The 23,045-nt window shown below is 37.4% G+C and overlaps 1 protein-coding gene across 3 annotated transcripts in view; it reads left to right on the top strand.

Annotated features, from left to right (window-relative positions):
• Positions 1-23,045, top strand: part of tbc1d32 (TBC1 domain family, member 32) — a 104,174-nt gene that overhangs the window by 18,640 nt on the left and 62,489 nt on the right. For all 3 annotated transcript variants that reach the window (XM_082504913.1, XM_082504912.1, XM_082504914.1), the window contains exons 18-25: positions 1,228-1,307; positions 1,783-1,921; positions 3,296-3,383; positions 5,191-5,309; positions 6,647-6,766; positions 7,026-7,114; positions 18,321-18,443; positions 21,821-21,929. In XM_082504913.1, coding sequence (XP_082361039.1) covers positions 1,228-1,307; positions 1,783-1,921; positions 3,296-3,383; positions 5,191-5,309; positions 6,647-6,766; positions 7,026-7,114; positions 18,321-18,443; positions 21,821-21,929 — 867 coding nt within the window. The remainder of the gene's footprint in view (positions 1-1,227; positions 1,308-1,782; positions 1,922-3,295; positions 3,384-5,190; positions 5,310-6,646; positions 6,767-7,025; positions 7,115-18,320; positions 18,444-21,820; positions 21,930-23,045) is intronic.

Raw genomic sequence — 23,045 nt, forward strand, 5'->3', positions numbered from 1 at the left:
CAGTCAACACAGCTTGAAAAGCACCATCATTTCATGCAAATGGTGGGAATTAACTAACCTTTGTAATGTGCTTCATTTAGTTCTTGGAATGGTGTTTCTGACTCGACACAGCATCAGTTATCTTTAATCTGCAGTTTGTGTTTCAAAGCTAAACCAGAAAATATGCAAACAAAAATGAAGCTCTGCTGCAGTTCATTTACAGGGGCGTCATAGAGAAGGTTTCAGTGGCGCTGTTAGCATCCCTGGGTTTTTGTCCCAGTATGTTGAGTTTTTGGTTGCTTTGTGTATTTTCCGGGTTTTTCTTTATGTATTGATAGTCTAGAGTTTTGTTACCTAATTCTGCTCTGTGCTTTGCTTGTATTCTACTTCAGTTTTGCCCCCTTGTCTCCTGTCCTAGACTCACCTCCGTAAAGCCCCTGTAAATCAGTATAATCTCCATGTTTGGTTACTTTTCTGACTCTGTGTCAGTTTGTGTTTCTGTGTTCCTTTGTTTGTCTAGTTTCTGTGTCCTGTCTCCCCAGTCTGTCACATCTCATATGTAACCAGTAAATGATCGAATCCAATTAAGTCTGTGTTTCTGTTTTTTCTATTTTGGTTCCCGAGCTCCAGCAGTAAAGCTGTCTGAGTTGAATTCGTGTCTCCATGTCTGCATTTTTGATCCGGAAGCTATCAGCCACACCTTGACGCATAACAGGCAATCCTTCTGTCAAGCTGCCCAGTGACTGGTAGTGCCTCAGTAGCTGTGAAAGCAGTTCCGCCCCACAACCTACCTGTTTATTTTCAAAACATCTGGTATAAAAATTAACGTGTATGAGACATTGTTTTATTACTTTATTACTGTCACAAAATGGATCGTGTTCCTTTGAAAGTCTCAAACGCATGCCCATATTTGTTCAATGGAGAAACAAAATGCAGGTTTAATCCTGACTGACAGTGGGATCAGCTGATGCTCCATGTTTACTCACCTTCTTGTTTCATGTTAAGCAAATGAGATCCTGGTGTTTAGAGCACTTTTTCAGTCTGTCAAGAACCAAGTAAACAAATGAACACATTCTGTGGGATTTTGGATTGCTTAATTATTTATTTATTCGTTCTAATTTAAGGATGTAAATGTGGTCTAATATTTCAGGTGATCCTCATGTTCACAAACTCAATTTAATATAGAGTAATTAAAGTATGATTAAAGTATATTGTGTAATAATACTTTTTTTAAAACTTTATTTCTAGACCAGCTCGCTGTCAGAAAGGGTTCAGACTCCAGTACCTGGAGCTGGCGCTGGATCATCTACCCAAGAGCTGCAGAACATGTGAGGCCGCACATCGTAAAATCCAACTTTAAATAATTTTACAAAATGTCTATATTTATTACAGCAATGAATGAGGACACCATCCAGTAAAATACAAGAGTATTGGAGTTCAGCGGTATTTAATCATGTTTTTTTTTTCAGTGTATCTTCAACAAGAAGCAATCTAAATAAAATACTATAGGACACCATGTAAAATCGAATTGTAATACAATAAAGTGACTCTATAAAATGAAATTGCCCCAAGAGTTTAATAAAGCAATATGAAACAAACTAAAAATGGATAACTAAAAGTAGAATAAAAACAACATACACAGAAAATGTCAGATGATATTAAATGGCTCACAGTAAAGTACAGTGGTATCTAAAAAAATGTCTTTATGTGTAAGGAATTGACTCCTAGTGATTTTAATATTGTGTTTCTTGCAGTGGGAGGACAAAGCACCATCATTTTTCTGTCTTTCTTGTTTGTGAACAGGCTCATTTGGGAGGAGACATTATTGGACAGTCTGTTGAATTTTGGTGCCACTCCAAAAGGCCTTCTGCTGCTCCAGCAGACAGGAGCCATTAATGAATGTGTCTCCTACATGTTCTCTCGCTTTACCAAAAAACTTCAGGTAATAATGTACTTAACTGTTCGTAGTTAATTTGTGGTAATTGTCCTGCTTGTGTTTCCATCATACTAATTATGTACAGTAGTGTATCTCCAGTTTGCGCGCATTTTGATTGTGTTAAGCTTGAGGTTTCCTGAGCCAAATGCTCTGTAGCAGCACTCTGCTGCACATTAACACAACTACAGTATATAAGAGTAGCCACGTGGATGCTGCCAAATTCAAATGTAGTCACTGAGAGGCCAAAGTGTAGCAGTGACGAGATCAAGTGGGCTGTTGGGGAGTGGCATTATAAATTGATTTGCTCCATGAGATTCATATTCCTCCAATCAAAACGGTGCCAGCAATGCAACGTCAGATTTAAAATAGCATTCTTTAAAAATTGCACGTGGTCACAAAACGAGTCATTGGGTTATAAAGGCACTGTTAGTAGTTTGAGGTTATCGTCCTGCTTTCATCAGGGTGGGTTTTCATGTCCTGATAAGCACTGCTCATGACATAGTTACATTAATGTTTTATTGCATTTTATGGAAATCCTTTGGCAGCCCTTATTGATCCTATCAAAGTGCCAAAGTAATTTCATGCCTCTCAGAATCTTCCGGGTCATGCTGACTTGAGTTAGAGAGATACAAAATGAATAATCACTGATGAGACAAAAAAAGAGAAAAGAGTGATTATTGGAGTGCGTACAAATATTTGTGCAGAAACTATGGATGCACATTGTATTAAGGATTTATGTTGTATTATTCCCTATGCAGCAGGCATAATCTTTGTCAGATTTATTCATTCTGCTGGCTCATGTCATCAATATCATAATTCATTCTTCACAAGATGTGGTAATTTGTTGATCCTGCTCCTCCTTAAGGCCACAATCATAATTCCCGAGGACTCCTTAGTATTCACAGCACCCTGCTCGACACTGAAACACACTTTCTAAGATTCAAATTGTAAACACACATACACTCAGGCTTGCTGCAAACCTTAGCTGATCCCCTGTGGGCTTAATTTACCGCCATTGTTTACGCACTATTGTAATTGCTTCTCTAGTTTAGCATTTCAGTTTAATTATGGCATGTAATTATATTTTGTCTATTTTTAGTTGTGGCATTGTGTTGTAATTAATGAACGGCCTGCACACTCCAAAATCAATTTACAATTTGATTTCTCCACAGCATGTTTAGCTACATTATGTTGTGCCTTTCCAGAATCCTAGATTTACTTACACATCTCCCTTTATCATACATTAGCACTACATTTGACCTAAACCTTTTCCATCCTTTTTCCAAACACTCATTCATTTTTTACCTGATGAGCAAAAACTACAATAGTGAAAGGCTGAAAGATTTCTAGGGGTATGAGATTTCTGTGTGTTTTCTGTAGGTGAGCAGCTGCGAGAAGTTTGGCTACGGGGTGATGGTGACACAGGTGGCAGCAACTGCTCCGGGAGTTGTGGCTCTGCACAGTTCAGGTATTAATGCAGTTACTTGGACACAACAAACACTTGTCAGCTGTGATGCTCAAGGCTTATATTATAAGTTGTTGTTTTTGTGTTGTCGGTATAAAGGAGACTTCAGGCAGCTTAGGGAGAAATGTATTTGTCAAACTGTTTTTGTCTGGGTAAGAAAGAGTAAGAAGAGGCGTTTTCTTTTTTTCTTTTTGTTTTGGAAGGATTAAGATGGTGTGTGATGTGAGCATCATTCAGGCAAGAGAAAATGTGATTTTGTTGTCAGCAACACATTTACAAGTAGCATGGTGAATCATAGATAAATGGATTCACATATCAGTTGTATACTGATACTAGGTGTATCCATATGCAAAAGGCTCCAGGAAATACCGTACTCTTGTCAAAAGAGGCCAAAAAATGAAGCCAGTGAACAAATATTTTAATCCTGCATTCTTTCTATGGGCCAGAAGGGGCGACTCAACTGGTTATGGAAAAACAAAGTCTGATTTCTTATCAGCCCTTCGCATATAACAGCACCGCTGCGCTCTGAAACCTATTCTCTCTAATGACTTTAGCCACGCAAGAACAGTTCCCTGCTGTGTTGAGCAGCGCTGGCTGTGGAGCACTCATGTGTTCCATGATGTGACATACGTTTGTGCCATCGATAAAAAGGCTGACTGACAGAAAGAAGGATGACCTCAAAAAGTGATATAGTCCAGGCAGAGCTTACAAATTATGGGCCGTTTGCTAAGCTTTCTATGTGAGAGAGCCATTCTGTAAGAAAAAGACTCTACTGCTGACTTGATCTATGACCACTGAAAAACAGTTTATGATTTCCATCACTATTCAATCATTAAATTTTTTTGTAACATTATCTTTTTGTAGATAATGTTAACCTTCCAGTCAAAAACAATACTTTAAGGAAGGCCTGCAGTGTCATTTAGAAGTCTACATTCACCCCCAGCTTGTCACCAAGACCCAAAGCATCTGCTTGAGGTTTCAGAACTGGACTTCGCTAATCAATGGGTGCTGTTAGGGGGCTATGTCCTTGTTTTATATACAATACAGTACATTCCCTGGGTTATACAGCACTGATATGCAAAGATTAATTGTATATCTGTAACTCTAGAACTGCAGTACTTGCAGTTTTCATAGTTTAAATTTGTCATTGTACTCTGTTTGCATATTCTTCTTCTAAGTATAAAATCCCTTTTGTTATATTTGTCTTGTTAATTTAACTGAAATACACTGAAAATTGCTCACAAATTAATGTTTATGTGTCAATACAAATGCAGCTTTTGTTGCTGGGAGCTTCCCGTGATGCACTGACTATTTCTTCTTCCATGATACTAATGTTATGTCTTTACTTCATCATTTATGTACTGTAGTGTATCCCCAGTTTTCCAGTGAGGGCTGCATACATTTTGGTTGCATTAATGTTGTTATCCAGCCGTTACGTGCAAGCTTGAGGTCGCTGAGTCCAATGTTCTTTAACAGCAGCACTCTGCTGCACATTTAAACAACTACAGTGGAAAAATATAGCCAGTCAGAAGCTGCAAAAATGTAGTTACTGACAGGCCAAAGTGCAACAGAGAAGAGATCAAATGGGATCAAAGTGAGTGGCATTATAAATTTACTTCCTCCCTAAGATTCAAATCCTCCAATCAAAACGGTGCCAGCAATGCAACGGCAGATTTAAAATGCCATTCTTTAAAAGATCGCACACAATAACAAAGTCAGTCGTTTATTTATTAAAGCACTGTTAATAATTTTAGTTGCTGCGATTTAAAATAAATGTTGGTACAAAACATTTCTCCATGTTCTGTCTCAGGCTTTATACGGGCCCTGGTACTAGAGCTGTGGTCTGTTCTTGAGTGCAGCAGTGACGACGTCAGAGTGGTCCGTCCCAAACCAACTCCCATTGACCCCATAGATAGGAGCTGCCTTAAGGTATTGTGTGTGTGTGTGTGTGTGTGTGTGTGTGTGTGTGTGTGTGTGTGTGTGAGAGAGAGAGAGAGAGAGAGAAAGGGAGAAGGAGAAACTTCCTGGAGCCCAAAATGCCCCAATTTTTAGATATCTACATGATAGTACAGACACAGATTTCTTAGAAGTTTTGCTTTTCCATCATGTTTTTAGCTCACTGGTTACAAAGGTGTTTAAATTGATTAAAATTAAATTGATTCCAATTATTATTGACTCAGAATAGTGGTCCATGTGTTGCTGTGATACCAGCAGCCATGTAGAAAACTGACTTGTGAATATTCATATTTAAGAAACTGGCAATAGTGATTTTGTTAACAAGAAAGGCTTTTTTGCTCAGAACTGATTGGTTTATGGGTGTCTGGGAAAATAAGCCTTACTTTCATAAGACTGCATTTTTAGTTATGTTTTTGGCAGAATTTCTCTCAGGAAAGCTTCAACATTTCATTTGAAGCTCCAGTGTGCGCCTGTCTGTGTGTGTCTGATGCTTGGCCTCTGACAGCAGCCAAGTCATCTCTCTCAGAGAGACTAGCCAAGTGAATACGGACAGCCAGTGATGTGTAAACTGTGTCCTGCCACAGGCGACTTTAAAGCCTGCCTTATCAGTGGGTTATACATATATGCTGAGCTCAAAGGAAAACTAAATATACACATACCAGTATTTTGGTGAATTAACTCGAGTCTTTGCTTTAATCTGTGCTAAGTACAGTAGGAGGTTTGGTAGTACATATGAAGATAAGGAAGTACACACATGCACAGAAACATCAGAAGACACATGAAAGTATAGAAATTTTTATTTTAGAAAAAAAAATCCATCGTATGTTGTTTTTTTCTTTACGTTTCTTTGAAGCTGTTTAATATAATCTAAGTTGTAGCTCGTTTGTGCAAATGACTGTTTTTTTTTCCTTTGATGCTTTTGATGATATGTTTTCCCTCTTCCACCAGACCCAGTGAAAAGCGCAGGGAGCTTTCCTGTAGTTTAATATTCTTCAGGCTGCAATAGGTTTCTGCTCAACCACTCTGCTCAGAATTGTGTATATATGTCATATTCAGTTTTGAGAGTGTGGTAAACCATGTTTTATCTTTGCAATCATAAATTCTTTTTACATTTTGTTTTTCTTTGAATACTACAGATAGTATTTGTCATATTATCTGTAGTGTTTGTAGTTGAATAGTGTTATATTGTTATTATGTGTTAGGATTTGATCAATCCATGACGTGCACAAATGCATTCACAGTGGTCTTTAAAAGCAAATCCATTTTTCTCTCTAACAGCTTCTGTATCTGTTTTACTTTCCTCTCTTCAGTCCTTCCTGTACTTGGTCAACCTCCTCTCTTCTTCCCAGTCGGTGTGGGAGTTGCTGGGCCGGCAGCCTTTGGCCAACAAAAGCGAATACACCCTGAGGGAGATGCCAACCTCCATACCTGTAAGCGTTTTTTTTTCTTCTTTTTTTCCCCACACACTGCAGTTCTTTTTTCATCCATCTGAGGGCATGTTTGCACTTTTTATTTGGCCTCCAAACACCACCCACACATTTGTTTTACTTCAAACGCATTCAAATAAACCCCCCTCACACTGAGACTGATATATGTTCTCCACCTTACACATTGTAAATTCCCACACTGTTTTCGTTTTGCACCCTAACTGCTGCATTCTTGTTCAAAGCCTCTCATTTTACTCCACAGGATTTGATTGACAGACTGATTGCCGTGAATTCGGATGTGAAGATTCATTCTCTCTTCCGCTACGAAGAGAGTCACACATTCGGCCTGAGGTGGGATTGATATTTTTTTTTTCATATTACTTAACATCAGTGGGGAAGCACACGATATCGGATTATCACCTGGTGACTGCACACACACTTCAGCCTCTGGCAATAGGAGACTGGCATGGTTCTTTACACTTTGATTACCCAGCATTGAAAGGCTGATGAAAGGATTTCTCTGGATAAGAGAGAAATAAGCTGGGCTGTGTGTGTGTGTCTGTGTGTGTGCTTGTGTATTTCTATGAGAGCAGTGTGAGAAGGGTGGTGAAGGAGTTGAAGAAATTTATATAAAACGAAAAGGTGTTTCAGATTTGATTTTAGTTTTAAGGTTCAAAGTAGAGATTGGCTTGCAGTAAAGGCTGAAGTTAATACTGAAATACTGAGCTGAGAGGATTTAATAATGCCAGAGAAAATCTGCATTTTGTATCTTATGGGCTAGGTGTGCATTACAACAAAGATGTGTTGTAAATGTGTGTGAGGAGAAATAAAGCAGTGTGTCTGAGCTAAAGAATGCTTTGGTCGTTACATACCCTGGTACATGCGTGTCTTTGCACAGTCCTCCGATGGCAGCTGTGCATCCCTTTTCCTTTTTAAAAGCTTTGTGAATCACAATAGCTTCAGCTTGTTTGGAGTTTCGCTGACTCACTCTGTCTGTGCCTGTCACTCAGCCCACTCCTGCTAACATCCTGAAGCAAACTGAAAGGAACAAGATGCTCTGTTCATTTACCACCTGGACTGATGGAGTAACTGACAAACTCTGTGCTCTTCAGTGGCTTGCTAAATTTGGTAAATATAGCCCTTTGCCTATAATCTGCCATGCTATTATTTAGTTACTAGAGTACTTGCTTTAAATCAGTGACTCTCAAACGTTTTCTCGTCTGCCCTACTGCAGAAGCTAAAAAACTTCAAGGCTTTTAATCAGTGAGCCAAAAGAATACATGTAAATGGTAAATAGTCTGGTTCTTATATAGTCCTTTTCTACTCTACTCTACAACTCATTCACCCATTCACGCAAACAGTTCTATACTTTCTATGCATTGCAACTTGGAGTTAGTATCTCGCCCAAGAATATTTTTGCCTGCAAAGTGGAGCAGCCAGGGTTTGAACCATTAACCTTCCAATTAATAGATTAACTGCTCTCCCTCCTGCAATAAAGCCAGCCATGTAGTAATATGTGTAGTATTGAAGTTTAATTTAAGTAAAATAATATCCAGGATTATAGTTATTTAAGCTGCTTTCACTTCAAATTTCTGCTCTGCTCCACTTTTGGGGCCTCCCCCACAGTTTGAGAACCACTGCCTTAACCAAGCAACATCTGGAAAAATGTCCTATGTTATTTTGTGCGCCTAAAGAGAGCAAGCTCAGTGTTCTTTGAAGTTATGCTCATTAATTGTTAATTAATTGTAAATGTTTGCTTGAGAAATTTGGACAGTAAAAAAAATCGATTCAATCATCAAAATATCTCTAATATAGGAAGTAAAGGCATCTTAGGTAGTAAAGGTTTAAAATATACACACACACACGCACACACAAACAATTGAACCCAGAAGGCTCATTACTAACACATCATCACCTACAATGTGACTGCTTCTGTTTTCATTCGATCTTCTGATTATCCTTTGCCTGAAGGGATATGACAGCGTGGTACATGAATTGTGCTTTATTGATCCCAGAGGGGAAAATTGCATCACTAAAGCAGCATTTACACAGGAGGACACTCCTCTGATTAATAAAAAAAAAGTGTATCAAAGACAGAAAAAAGTAAGAATAAGAAGCATAAAAAGTGGCAGATGAGCATAAAAAAAAAGTTTTATTATATTGTTAGGGCAAAATATATTTAATACAGATATAGTGCAGTATACACATTATTTATGTATAAAATACATGTGAAAATGTCAGCAAAAGCATGTGAGAGGCATTTGAGATAAACAGAATAAAACCATGTGTGAATAAGGGAGAGAGTGAGCTTTTGATAGTCATTATGTAAATGCAGTCTTTTTAGAATTTCCATTTAACAGAAGAATACATATATTATATAAAGTGTTTTCGAATGTCTTCTGGTCATGTCATTGCAATGGCTGATTTTCTTACATCATTAAGTTCTGATCAGTAAAGAAGCAGAAATGACAGCTCAAGTTTTATGTGATATCATGTAGTGTGGTTTGGTTAGATTTAACTGATAGTGGCTTAGCAGCAGTTAATCTACAGCTACGACTGCATGAGATCACAAACTGACACCTGTTTGCTTCAAAGCTGCTGGAAAAAAACATTTATCTCATTAAAATGGGTTTATATAGGATTTTTGTTAGTTACAGTAGTTTCATATTAATGGAGAGAAAGATGATATCAACAAAAAAATTTAAATAAAAATGTTATTATCATTGAGAGAAATCAATATTTGATCCCCAAGCAAAACACGATTTAGTACTTGGTGAAGATACCCTTGTTGGCAAGCACAGCAGTAAGATGTTTTCTTATATTTGGTCAACAGGTTTGCACACATCTCAGTAGGGATTTTGGCCCACTTCTCTTTACAGAAACTCTGTACCGGTAAATCCTTTAGGTTTTTTTGCCATTCCATGACCTTAATGACTTTGTTTTTGAACTCCTTTCTTGCCTTGGCGGTATATTTTGGGTCATTGTCATGCTTCAAGACCAATTAATGACCCATCTTCAGTGTTCAGGCTGGGAGAATGAGGTTCTCATCCATAATTTTTCAGTACATGGCCCAGCCAACTGGCTTCTCAATGCAGTGAAGTAGTTCTGTGCTCTTAACACAAAGCAGTCCTAAAGCATAATGTTTCCACCTCCGTGCTTGACTTTGGGATGGTGTTCTTTGGGTCACAATCAGCATTTCTCTTTCAACTCCACGGATCGAGTTGATGCCAGAGAGCTCAATTATGTTTTCATCTGACTGCAGCACATCCTCCCAAGCCTTCTCTGAATCATTTAGATGTTCACTGACAAACTTAAGGCAGACCTGTACACATGCTTCCTTGATCAGGAGCACACAGTCAGTGTTGCAAGATTTCAATAGTGTATTACAAATGGAGCTACAGACCAAGAGTAATTTAAAGTTGATTTATGTTTTTTTCCATTTTCAAATAATCACACCAACAGTTGTCACCTTCTCACATGCTGTAGGTCTTGTAGCCCATTCCAGCCTTATACAGGCCTTGTCCCTGATGTTTTTTTGAGCCGCTCTTTGGTCTTGGTGGAGAGGTTGGCATGGAAGAAATTGATTCTGTCGAGTTAAGAAGCGAGTTAAGATCAGGAGTATCTGTGATTGATTGGTTGTAATTCATGTGCTACATGGCCACACAGCCAGTCTGGAGCCAGAATTTTGTCTGGGTTGTAGGGGATCAAACATATATCTAATTCAGTGACATGCTCAATCAATTTGTAACTTTGATGTAATGTGTTTTTTCTAGCTTTTTGTTGATATTCTGTTTTGATCTATTAAAATGAAACTACCATACAAATTATGTCATTCCTTTGTAGGTGAGCAAACGTACAAATTCATCAGAGGATTACATAAATACTCAGCTCAGGTGTGCTGGATGAATAAAATCACTGCAAACAATAATAAAAGGTTTAATTTATTTTGCTATTAGCAGATAATAAAAACACCTTCTGAAAATATTCCAATTTAATGATCCATGCATTTACAAATCATGTTCAAGCCCAGGCAGAAATATATCTTATTAAAGGGGTCCATAAAATAAACAAAAGCAAAATAGAACATATTTATGATAAAAAAAAAAACATTTTTAAAAAAATATGTTTCTATATGTTCATATTAGACGTTCTCAAACCTTTAGTGTTTAGCATGGAGTTGATTACTTGCCCAATTACTGTGTGGTGGACAACAACGCCCCCTGCAGTGTAAAGATAATTAAGCTCTGCAGGCTATTCTGAAAAATAAAAAAACTAGTGACAAGAATGTCTGACATGTACATTAATTCACAACACGATTAATTAGCATATTATGCATGTTATGTATTGTTTATGCACTTGTGAATGTCCCTAAGTGTGTATTTCCCATTAGCTGCAGGCAGTTCGTCATAGCATTAAGTTATATAATTACTGGTTTTGCCACCTTTATCTTTTTTCTGTGACTCTTTACAAGGAAGCTATTAGATTCCCTCCAGATATCCAAGGCAAATTTCTTGTTAAAATTTTAATCCTTAAAAGCCTTTGTTGTCATGGCTGGATTATTAAAAAACAAGACTAACCCTCAGTCTAACATTCATACACGATGTGCACTGGTTGTGTTTTTAATAATGTAGCTGCAATAATAGAGTTTTTTCTTTTTTTCAAACCACACAGCAGACTTTATGGGTTCTTCATTGTGGATAGTATTAGCTTTTCTATGCATCAGGTGCACCTGATGGTGTTTTATCTGCTCCAGGTAGCTTTTCTTGCATAAATAGAGTTACAAAATACAGCAATAAAAAGTTATGGACGACTGTCTAAAGCTCAAACTAGACATTTAGATGTTTTGTTTTTTCAATTTTGAGACGCACAGTTTTATTTTGTTTCCTCTCAATTAAAGAAAAACAGACAACCGGGCAAACAACTGGCTGTCTGATTTAAAAAAAAAAAAAAGTTAAATAGATATCCCGAAAGAACATTCACTTAATTTTGTTCTGAGCTCGTTATCAATAGCAGAGAGTGATTATCCTCAGCAGCACCTTTCGCCTTCTGCCTTGTATTCATGAGGTTTATTCATGAGTTTCTTGTCATGCAAACCTTATGTAAACCTTCAGATGAGAAATAGAAACTCTGCTTCACCTGAGGTCAAACGCAGACATATTACCACCTTGTGTGATTATGTGGCCACAGTCGATGAGAGTGTGAGGGGAGCCAGCCTCATTAATGTGCTCAGGTGTTGATATATCACGTATGCCACATAATGAATAATAGATAACACCTTCAGGTGGTTCTTCTATTTTTTTCCAGTCTCTTCTGGATATCCATTCACTTGAAAGGAACATATAAAAAGTTGTTTGAGTTTTGTTTAACATTATTATGAGATGTTGAGAAATGTGCTCATTGTGGTATATTTTATGGAGGTTCTCTATTTTTAGAAGCAGCATATTTGTTTCCTGGTATTCTCTGTTTACTGTGGTGTTCTTCTACTTTTTATATTGTCAACAAGTCTCTCAATACTTTTGAGCTTTAATACCCTGACTCAGTCCAAGCAAAGCAATATTTATACTGAACCCATAATTTTTCCTAAAAAGATATGATAATGTTACTGTGGAAATGTTAGAGAAATGTTATGTTTCACTGCTATTGTGAGCTTCAGGTGTACACGCTGAATAATTATAAAAACATTATAATATTTGGAATTGAGCAAAAATATGAAAACTTTTTATGGCCACTGTGCTGATAGAGTATTACAAACATGACAGAGTTTTTAGATAATATTAGTATAGAATATTTTGTTATATAATTTATAATAAATGTACACCCTTCTATTCTATATTAAAGTATAGAGTAATAGAGATATACTGACCTCCTTAAAGAAACTCTCAGAATCAAATCTTAGGAGCTTATTGGAACTATTACAGCTTATATTCTTGTGCGCTAACAGTTTTAAATCAGCCTCCAGGAGTACAACACAACTTTCGGTTCTTAATAGACTTCTATCACATTCAGTGCAGGTCTGATCACTGGCACTGCTGTCAAGCAAGCCAAAAGAAAGAAAGAAAGAAAGAAAGAAACCACAATTTCCACCCCTCTTGATCTTCACAAGCTAATGAGAGCTAAAATCCCCCAGCCCTTTCCCTTGTTGCTAAAAGCCTCTTTGTTGTCATGGCAACTGGCTCTCATCCCTCTGTTTTTTTTCTCTCTCTGTCTGAATTGTTTGGATGCCTTTATTCCAGTCTCTCCTATTCAAGGCTCTAAACATGCTGCTGTGGAGCTTCACACATTTCAACTGATGTGATTATATTTTAGTATTAGTGTGAATGTGATCTTAAAACTTAAAAAAAAAATGCCAGCAGTGAAAGAAACGGTTATTGGTGTCTTGTAAACTTGCATCACTGACTGTATATATACTTTGGGGACACCACAAAGCTGTTGCTGTCTTTACTGTATCTTGAAAGACTACTAAATAAAGACTGATACATGGGAATCAGAGGTGCAGATTCTCCTAATCACCATCATTTTTAGAATTAACATTATATTTTATTCAGTTTTAGTTTTTAAATTTATTATTAGTAGTTTATTGATTTAGTTAAAAAATCTCATTGAGATTAAAAATCTCATTTCCAAGAGAGACCTGGCGTCATGGCAGCAAAAGTCTAAAATACATGTACCACATAAGTACATAACAATTAAACAAATACAATATCCCGTACAAACATGTTAAAAATATACAAAAAACAATCAATTAAGAGCGACATTAAAAACAATCACACTGACTAAAATAATTATTTTCTCATCAGTTGACCCTATAAACTAATAAGGAACCTGCTTACTGAGTTCACAGACTCAGTGAGCATGGGGCATTTTCCTGTGGACTGCTATATAAACGCAGTTGTTTTTGCAACTTCCAGTTAGTGCTAAAACTTGCTTTCTTTCTATTGGCCTGCAGAGGGCGACTCCTACTGACTAAAAACAGTGTCAATCACTAGTTTGTTTTTGTAGTTTCCTATTAAATCCAAGCTGATCTTGATTTTGTAAATTATAATTCCATCCAACATCACGTGTCTCTTAGGGTGGGCTACCTTGTATTGCTTGCGACATCTGGGTTGCTATCAAACAGGAACCCACGAAAAGAATCGCTAACTGAGATAAATGACCCAAAATTATCTGTTTGGAAGCTGCAATAAGAACTGGTTCATTCCTAAGGAAGGCTGGTTGAGTGCTTCCTGTTATCACCACCTTTAGCAGAAAGGAATGAAAGGAAACCTGTCTCACAATTAATAGCAACACACAATCAGATCGTTCATGAAATAATATCATCAACATGGCCCACAAGTGACACAGATTATACAAATGTCACGTTTTCCATTTCTTGCCATAACCTGCTGATGTGTTTTGAATATTCAGGTAATGTTAAACTCAAAATGCTCTCTAAACCAACATTATGAGCTCTATTACTATACATACTATCATATATTACTATGTACTTCCCCATTAAAATGATCAAAGTGAATTGGTGGATCACTATAGCTCAGTTTGCATTAGTTAAACATGCTGCTTTTTAGCCTTTAAGATTTTCTTTAATTAGCCTTCACAGAGTCAGGAGTTATACTGGATGGTCTCTTCAGCATGAATGAAAAATAAGAGTGGACAGGATGAGAAACTAATCTCAATTTATCAAACCTTTCATTTCACTTTTAAGGTTATGTACTCCCTTATACTTTAAGATTTTAGCCTTGTTAATGAAGTGATATTTTTCACTTGTGGTTCTTTTTAAAAAGACCACCACGTTAGCAACTCATGTGACTTCTCCATTGACCTCAAGGATACAAGGATGGAGTTCTATAGCCATATTATTTCATGTACAGTCTATGGATAAATCCAAAGGAAAACCTTTTAGAGTGTTCTTACCAGAGTTTAAGAACATAAAGGAATAAGACATTTAATTGTTTTTGTACAGTTGGCATAAAAAGAGTCCTAAGGTGGAAAATGCAGTAGAGATTGCTTTGTTTTGTTTTAATGATGGATTAGCAGCTTATGTCATGTTGTTACTGTGACTCATTTGCGGTGCTAAGGGCCAAATGAAGCTGCTAACTGATATTTGCAGGTGTTCAGTCTGTGGGGCTTTCAGAGTGCGGCTCTAATATATGCAGCTCATTAACACGTGTTTTGACTTGTGGAGAATGGGTTAGATACTAATTTTCTCCCAACTTTTCACTGTATGCGCGCAGAAGTGGAAAACTTTGTTTCTGGGACGAGCTAGTTGTTGGTCTACACCAGTCTCTAAGTCTTGCTGGCCACATCTCAGGAGATTTTCTTTGTTTGCTGATTCTTTTGATTGAAAATGTATGAATTCGTTTAACATTTCATTTGGCAGCAGCATATAAATATTGATGTCTTAGATTGTTTGATTTCTCCCTCTGACTTCAAATGACAGAAGTCTCCCAAATAGCACACCCATAAAGTTGACCATTTGCATCTTACCTAATGCATGACTAATCGATCCGTAGGACGCTCATCAGTCATGCTGTCAGGCAGATTACTCCTGGCTTGCTGTAATTGGTTTATACATAAGTCTTGTGATGCATGTAGGTGTGTGGGCACATCATCAAGTAAGCAATCATCTGTCACAAGTGGGTGTTTTTACCGCTCGCATGTCTTTCAACATTAAATGAAGTGTGCCGCAGACGTGGTCACCATCAATGACAATAAGACTGAGGCGTGAGGTGAGATGAATTGCAGCGTTTGAAGTGAACAGATGTCTCGCTTCAAAAAGGGGCATAACAAGTCTGAAATAATGTGGAATAATCACATTTTGAGTGTGGCCATTAGCTTACTCTCCTGATCTTTTTTCTTTTAATTGCAAATTGCAAATAACACCAAATTACTAGTGCTGTCCCACTGCTTCACTTTGTGCCACTAAATAGCCATTTATACATTTCTGTCCTAATTACATGGTTTGGGTTCCTGTGAAGTTAACTATGCTGCTTTAATTGTGGCACGTGCCATTTAAACTGTTCAGTAATGTCATAGCGACCTCCATATAGTGGTTTGCAGGTTCACCTGACAAGCGAAAGATTCCCGGTTTGATCCTGGGAGGAGGCAGCAGTCCCTTTGGGGTTGTGTCAGGAAAAATCATCCAAATCAAACATGCAGAGCTACCTGCTGTGGCAACCCCTAGGGAATAAGTAAGAAGCTGACCACATGTTACGATTAACTAACACAACATAAATGCACTGTCATTATAAATGGCTGGCAAGGGCTTTGTTATGCCTTGTGTTTCCTTAGTTTTAAAGTTTAGAATTGATGTAGTTAACTTTTTCTTTTGTGCATCCTTAAGTTCACTCGCTTTACTCACTTTCCTTTAGAACTGCCTTAATTGTTCATGGCATAGATTCAGCAAGGTGATGGAAACATTCCTAAGGGTTTGGTCCATATTGACATGATAGCATCATGCAGTTTCTGCTCATCCATAATGCAAATGTAAACAGTTTAAACTTCTTCTATCTACATGCCTAAATGCAATGATTTGCTGCCTTGTCATTGGCTAATTATATGTGTACAGGCTCTACTTTAAGGTTATGGTTCCTGTGAAGTATCTACACTGCAGATGGTAGGGATGAAGTAACTAGATATATTTATTTTGCGGAAACACAAAATCTTCATGAGACGGTCTCCCTTAATGAATTTAAGATAAATTTGAATGACCTGGAGGCACTTTTAAGTTGATAGTCTCTGATGTTTCTCTATTTCACATGTTTTTCACTGTGTGGATATTCTTTGTATAACTGTTGTGTAACCACTGCTGATTGGCCTGCTGCCTAGCTTGGCCGGGACAAAAGAGACCGAAATGTCAAGAGTCATGTTTTCCTGATTAAATAAAGATTAAATAAGTAAAAAATACATTTTGTAGCATTAAATTTAGCTGCTGTCGAAGACAGTTTATAAATGATTTATTAGAAAATATTTAGCAACCGCTGAAAAAAACTACTATATAAATAGTGCCTTGGATTGCTTTCTGTGATAGTAAACTGATGTTATTCATCCAGAAGCATGCAGTTAAAAAGACTAATGCGACACCTGGTCTTCAACACACTTCAAAGTGGAATATCAAGTAGACAAACTGAAAGTAGGTTTTGTCCTCCATTTACTTGTTTCAAACTGAGACGAGGTCACAAGGCCCAGTAGACTCTCAGCCTCTTGCTGTGCTGTTGTCTGAAAGAGTGAGTAGAGCTGTCAGTCACACAGGAGTCCAAGAAACTGTCCAGCTGCTAAAAAGGTGGCGTTTCTCACAAGTTCTACAACACTCAAGAGACTCAAGACTCAATATGTCGAGTAATGTCCACAGATACCTGTCGTCTCTGAGCACATAAACACACAAATGCATTTTCAAAATTGAAATGACATTTTGTGAAAAGTGAGAGCCAGACAATTTTAAAAGTCCTTTTTAAATGTTTGAAAATAATTTTGACATTTCTGTAATTTAGTGTTTTTTAATGGCTTATTTTATAAACCTGGTTCACTAAAAGCTCTAGCACTGAAGAAGAAATTCTGCAGTGCAGACTGGGATTATTAGCTAATTAAAACAGTTTCATAAAAACACACTGACATCGCTTTTCTTTTCTTGCATATCCTAAATTGCTGCAGAAAACATCAAAATGAAGGTCGGAGACCTTGTTATTTTATATATGATTAAGATCTTAAAGGGCACCCACTGTTGGCAGTGAAAACGGCATCCTCTCTGGCACTTCACCTCATTATACCGTGTTACGGTTTTTGGCATCCTCTGGCTTTCTGCCTGTTATACCTTGCTATCTTGTGAAGTCTCTTTGTAGTGTAGTCCTCTCAGTTGTGCCAGTATGCTTAAGCATTTCAGTTCACTACTCAGGTATAAAGCATGGAAAATCTCATTTTGAAAAAAACAATTAGCGGGAAATTTAATATGAGAGACCAATTTTGGCAGAATTACAGTAAACATTAACTAGATTGTTATGATTATTGGTGCGTATCCTTGATGTACATATGGGAAAACTCTAATATGCTCTTAAATCCAGTATAATGCAAAATCAGCTTTGGTACTGAAGGGATAAAGTGGTGAGGGAGTGAAATTTGGTATTGGTATTGTTTTTTTCTTATTTTCTCTACTGGTCATGAACCTTGGCCTCAAACACAGAGTTTTCATTGGCTTCTGCTTCTTTACTTTCTCAAAAAGCTCCTTTGAGCAGCCTGTATGAGTCTGGCTTCATTACCAGCAACTGAAAATCAACCATGAAACCTTTCCTAAGGGTTGCTACTTAACAAAGCTTACAATTGGCTACAGCAAGCTGATGGGGGAAAAATTATGTTGGGCAACCTAGTACTTGCAGACATAAAAGGCCGGGGGAATTAGACAACAAAAAGAATAAATGGGGTCTTTGCCTGCACAATTTTACCCTGCTGTATAGTGTGGTAGAAATTACAGCTCGTTTTTCTCTGTGCTGCTGTTCTGCTACAATATCTCAGACTGCCAGGCCTCTCTGTATTTTGATGTCTATGTTTTTGTTTGTTTGTGTTGCTGCAGACTACTTAACGTGCTCTGCTGTAATCTGGACACCTTTCTGCTGTTGGAGAGCCAATATAACATCTGCTCCATGTTGCTGCAGAGTCAAATGCGGAACGTCACTGACCCAGACTCCAGTGAGGGGTATGAACTCATAAACACATGCTTAAAAATTTATGGCAAGTTATTTAAGAGTTTAGTCCATTAATATTTGAATGATAACACAATTTTTGTAATTTTGCTTTTGTACATCAACATCAACAATCAAGAAAGCCAATCATTTTCGGAGGCTCAGTTTACTCCACATTTAACTGAGAAGCAGCTTCAACCATGAGAGGTCTGTCCATTGTTATTCCAAGAAAAATTAAGCAAAATAAAGGCTCTTTAGTCAGGTAGCTGTTGACTTGAATCAATCACTCAAGTCAGTATGAGGTCCCGTGATGTGTTGATTCACATCACTGATTCACCATTGGGCTAGAAATCCAAAATGAATCTAACAGAGACAGAGCGAGTAAGAACTTTAGAATTGGAAAAATATACATATTGTTAAAATTAAGGAATTTCACAATACAAATAGATAATGATCCACAGCACACTGTAAAAAAAAAACACCAAAAAAGAAGGCATAAAAATTGGATGCCCTTCAATGGTCAGTTTAGTCACCCCTTGTCAATCCAAGCATGCTTTTCAGTTATTAAATACAAAACTCAAAGCAGAAAGACCCACAAACCAGCAACCACTTAAGGTGGTGCTGAATTTGTGGGCAAAATTTGGGACAGTGTTAAAAAATGCCTAAAATTTCTAAACTGTCAACTCCAAACTAAGTCTGTACTTAAATCACATCTTGATTGTTTGACTTACAAGACACCGTGGTGGTGTAGAACATTATAAGGATTGTGTCATTGTCTCAATATTTATGGACCTAACTGTTTCATTTTTTTATTGTTCATAATTGTTGATAATTCTCTTCAGTCTTTTTAACAGGTGTTTGTTTAGCTTTTGTTAAACTGAAGTACTAGTTTGTATTTAAGTTAGTAATGATAGAATATATTAATAGTTAATTACTAATATTATTACTTATTGCAGTTCATATACTATGTTGTTGTTTATTTTTTTCTGCGCTTGAAATCTGAGTCAAAAGTATAAACAATTCAGTATTTAAAAAACTAAAACCAACATTTGAGTTAGCTTCTAGTGAGTTAATGAGGCTAGCTCGCCTTTTAAAGTACGAAAACTTTCTCATTCAGAGGTGTAATATAATGTGATTTTTTTTCAGTTACCACCCACATCTCCTTGTTACATAGAATAGAATACAATAGAATAGAATAGCCTTTTATTGTCATTGTATATGTACAATGAAATTCTGGGCGCTCTACCCCAACTGTGCATGGAAAAGAAATATACATAGTAGGATGGCAAGAATAATAACAGACAAGATGAGTATATACAAACAAGAAGAATATATACAAATCAGGAAGAAGGCACACAAAAGGGAGGGACATCTTTCAGTGTTGGTGACACACATTTACTAGGTCCTGAGAAATAATGGTCCTGCTTTAGAGATCTAAAATGTCTACGTTGTGATGCTGGAAAGGTGGCTTTACATCTCATTTGACTCTTTGTGTTTACTTTTGTATGCATTCACTGGTTACATTCATGCGTTAAACACAACTTGGTAAGGTTTAGACTGTTTGTTTAGGTTAAGAAAGAAGTTGTGATTTAGGATTAGAGCATGCACCTAATCACTAATGGGCAGGGTACAGGTGAAAAAGGAAACTGTGTTCATAAATGACATCCCAGTGGACAAAGCAATGCTTACTGCCACCCCAGGACTTGGGAGACGTCACCTCTGGAATTAAAAAATTGCCCTAACCTAAATTCTTTCTTATGGCAAGCAGAGGGTGACTGCTGTGCCATTCAAAACCAAATAAATCTACAAGAAAATTGCATTGTTGCTTTAATATGACCTTAGCAGACATTTTCCCAATGAGCTTACATTCTCAGTCGCTACTTGAAAGCCATGTTTTATGAGCCCAGAATTGAGTGAAATAGATGATAAAACAGTCAGTCAGGGCTCCAAAACAGGACTTTACAAATCACTGAGTGGTGTCACAGTGGTTATAGTAGCCATCATTTATCTACAGTCTATGAGCTTACTGTAAAATTCAAACATACGATGTACAATAATTTCAGGAAAAGCATGTTTACTTGAAATCTGAAGAACTCCAACAACAAAAAGCGCTAATAGCGGAAGTTGTTTCATAATCTCTCTATGCCCACTCGGCTGTCACAGTCACTCTCATATTTGAAGGTTTTTTGTTTCTCTGTGAATCACTTCGATATGACAGAACACTTTTGAAATTAATCAGTGCTCAGGATGAGAAATTGTTTGTTTGCCTTGTGACAAATAAAATAAAATAAAGCAGAAAGAAAGGGAAAAGGCCCTTTCCGAGAGTTTATATTCAAGAGCCCTTTTCTGTTGTTCATTTCTGGCAGAGTCATTGCTGTTGGTTTGAATGGGAATGGCCCTGAAATGCCAGCTCGCATGGCATGTCTGAGTGCTAGCTCAATTTTTGAGAGTGATGAGTCGTTAATTCATCCTTCCATCTCCTGATCTCTTTTCCTCTCTTTTTCTCATTGTTATTATGAGCGTACTATTTCTTTTCTATCTCATTCTCATCCCTTTCCTTCTTCTCCATTCAGTGTCATCTAAACGTAACACATTTTTGGCATTTCATGACTGACTTTTTCTGTTGTAGCTCTTTTGCCCGTCTCTTTATTCATATTTTGCTTCTGACCTTTTCAGTATGAATAACACCAGGATTTATCAATCATTTTCTTTTACTACACTTCTTTTAGCCACGAGGGTGTATATATATATTTTTTCTCGTGCTTAAAAATGTATGCAAATTCCCTTTTGTGCCAAGCAGGCACCCAAAAAGAGCACCATATAAGAGAACAGTCCTTTTTATTACTCATTTCAAGTCCAAATTGCTGCAGCTGTTAGAACTATCCAGCATGGCTGACACCCTTCGATCCTGAAGTGCCTTTATAATTGGAATATTCTCTGATCTAATCGGAATTTGTAACTTGAAAACCCTGCTATCTTTTCTAACTTGCCTCACAGCAGTGTACAGTTTAAGTTATTGAGAGGCTTCAAACTCTGTGTAAAGTACTTCACAGGACTTAAAAACACATAGAGTGACTTCCAGTGTGGTTCCATTTTCATTTGAAGGGCAATCTTGCCTTTGAATGTTATTGGCAGTAATTGCACATGCCATGTGGGCATAATTGGCCAAAAGTTCCTTTTATATTTATATATGTTTTCTCTTTAAGTCATAACTAGAAATACCTATGATATACAAACTACTGAAGATGCATGACATCAAGGCTGATTTCCATGCTCATTGCTGAGCTCTTCTTTAACCTTCCTTTAAAGAGGGTTTGCTAAACGTCCGGAAACTTAACTTGATTTAATAAATGTCAGTAAAATAACCTCCAGTCTTCTCTGTTCTTCTCAGGACTATCATCATAGACAGTCTGTCAGTGGAGAGGAACCATGTGCTGGTTCGTGTTAGTGTCGTTGGAGGACCATCTGAGAGGAGGCTCCCTCCTCGAGACTTGCAAGAGGTGAGCTTTCCTTTGAATTGCATGGAATTAGTCATACCTTTCTACATGCTGATTTGACTGTTGCTGCCACTTAAAATTGGTTTTTTCTTTTGTTTTTTGTTTTGTACAAAACTGGCCCACTGGCCCTGGCTAACCCTTCTCACCAGTTTTTTGTAGTCAGCTTCTGATTGCAGAGTGAAGTCAACAGGAAAAAAAGTTACAGTGGATTCAGGGAAAGAGAGGACCTACTGGGCCAGTAACACTGCTGTTGTTTTTTTATTGTTTCATAGGATCATCTTGTCCTTTTTTTTGTTTCACAGCCAGTAAACAAGGACACCGCAGGACTCAAATACACAACCTGCAGCTAGGAGGTTACAGTTCAAAAAAGGCACACTTTAGTGGGCAACAAAGGTTTAGGTACACAGCAGATCAGACAGGGGAAAAACAGAGACAGGACCCAGGGAGAGCAGGCACAGTAACACTAAATGGCCCGGCAGCTTTGAGTATAAAAAACCATACGAATAATAACAAAGGGACAACATAAGCTGAGACTTGACTTGTTTTTATTTTTCCCTTCACCATTCCTCAAACTCAGTATTCCCCCTGGTCACAATCCGTGCAAAAACCCATCCCTCCACTTCTGTTCTGCACTTCTGCTACTCACAGTTTATTACAGATGAAGTGTCCTACTGATTACCATCAGAGCTTCAGTTGTTTGAAGCCTGCAGGTTTATTTGCTTATTTACTCAGCATATTTTGGGATAGAAATAAATTATTTAGGTGTTGTTTATGCAGAACTGAAAACAGGAACTAATTTATGCTGAGGTCAAGGAGAGGATATGAAATATAATTTGGAAGAGGGGGAAGGTGTAAATTGTTTCCGTCGTGTTTCACAGGTCTCTCTTATGCCCTTCCCCTGTTACTTGTAGAGAATATAAGAAATAGAAAGCTGTTAAATAAGTTCTTAATTTGTGTGAAGTCTTCAAAACGAATAAAACAAGTTTTTTAGAGGCATGAAATTAAGTGATTCACTGTAAGTGGTACAAGTCTACTCCAAATGTTTAGAGCTGAGCCGTATATATTTTGTGTTCTGCTTCTTTAATGTAACAGCAGAGCTAGACGTGTTATGTTGGGATC

Source organism: Aulonocara stuartgranti, assembly GCF_965226115.1.
Source record: "Aulonocara stuartgranti genome assembly, chromosome: 15".
NCBI lineage: Eukaryota > Metazoa > Chordata > Actinopteri > Cichliformes > Cichlidae > Aulonocara > Aulonocara stuartgranti.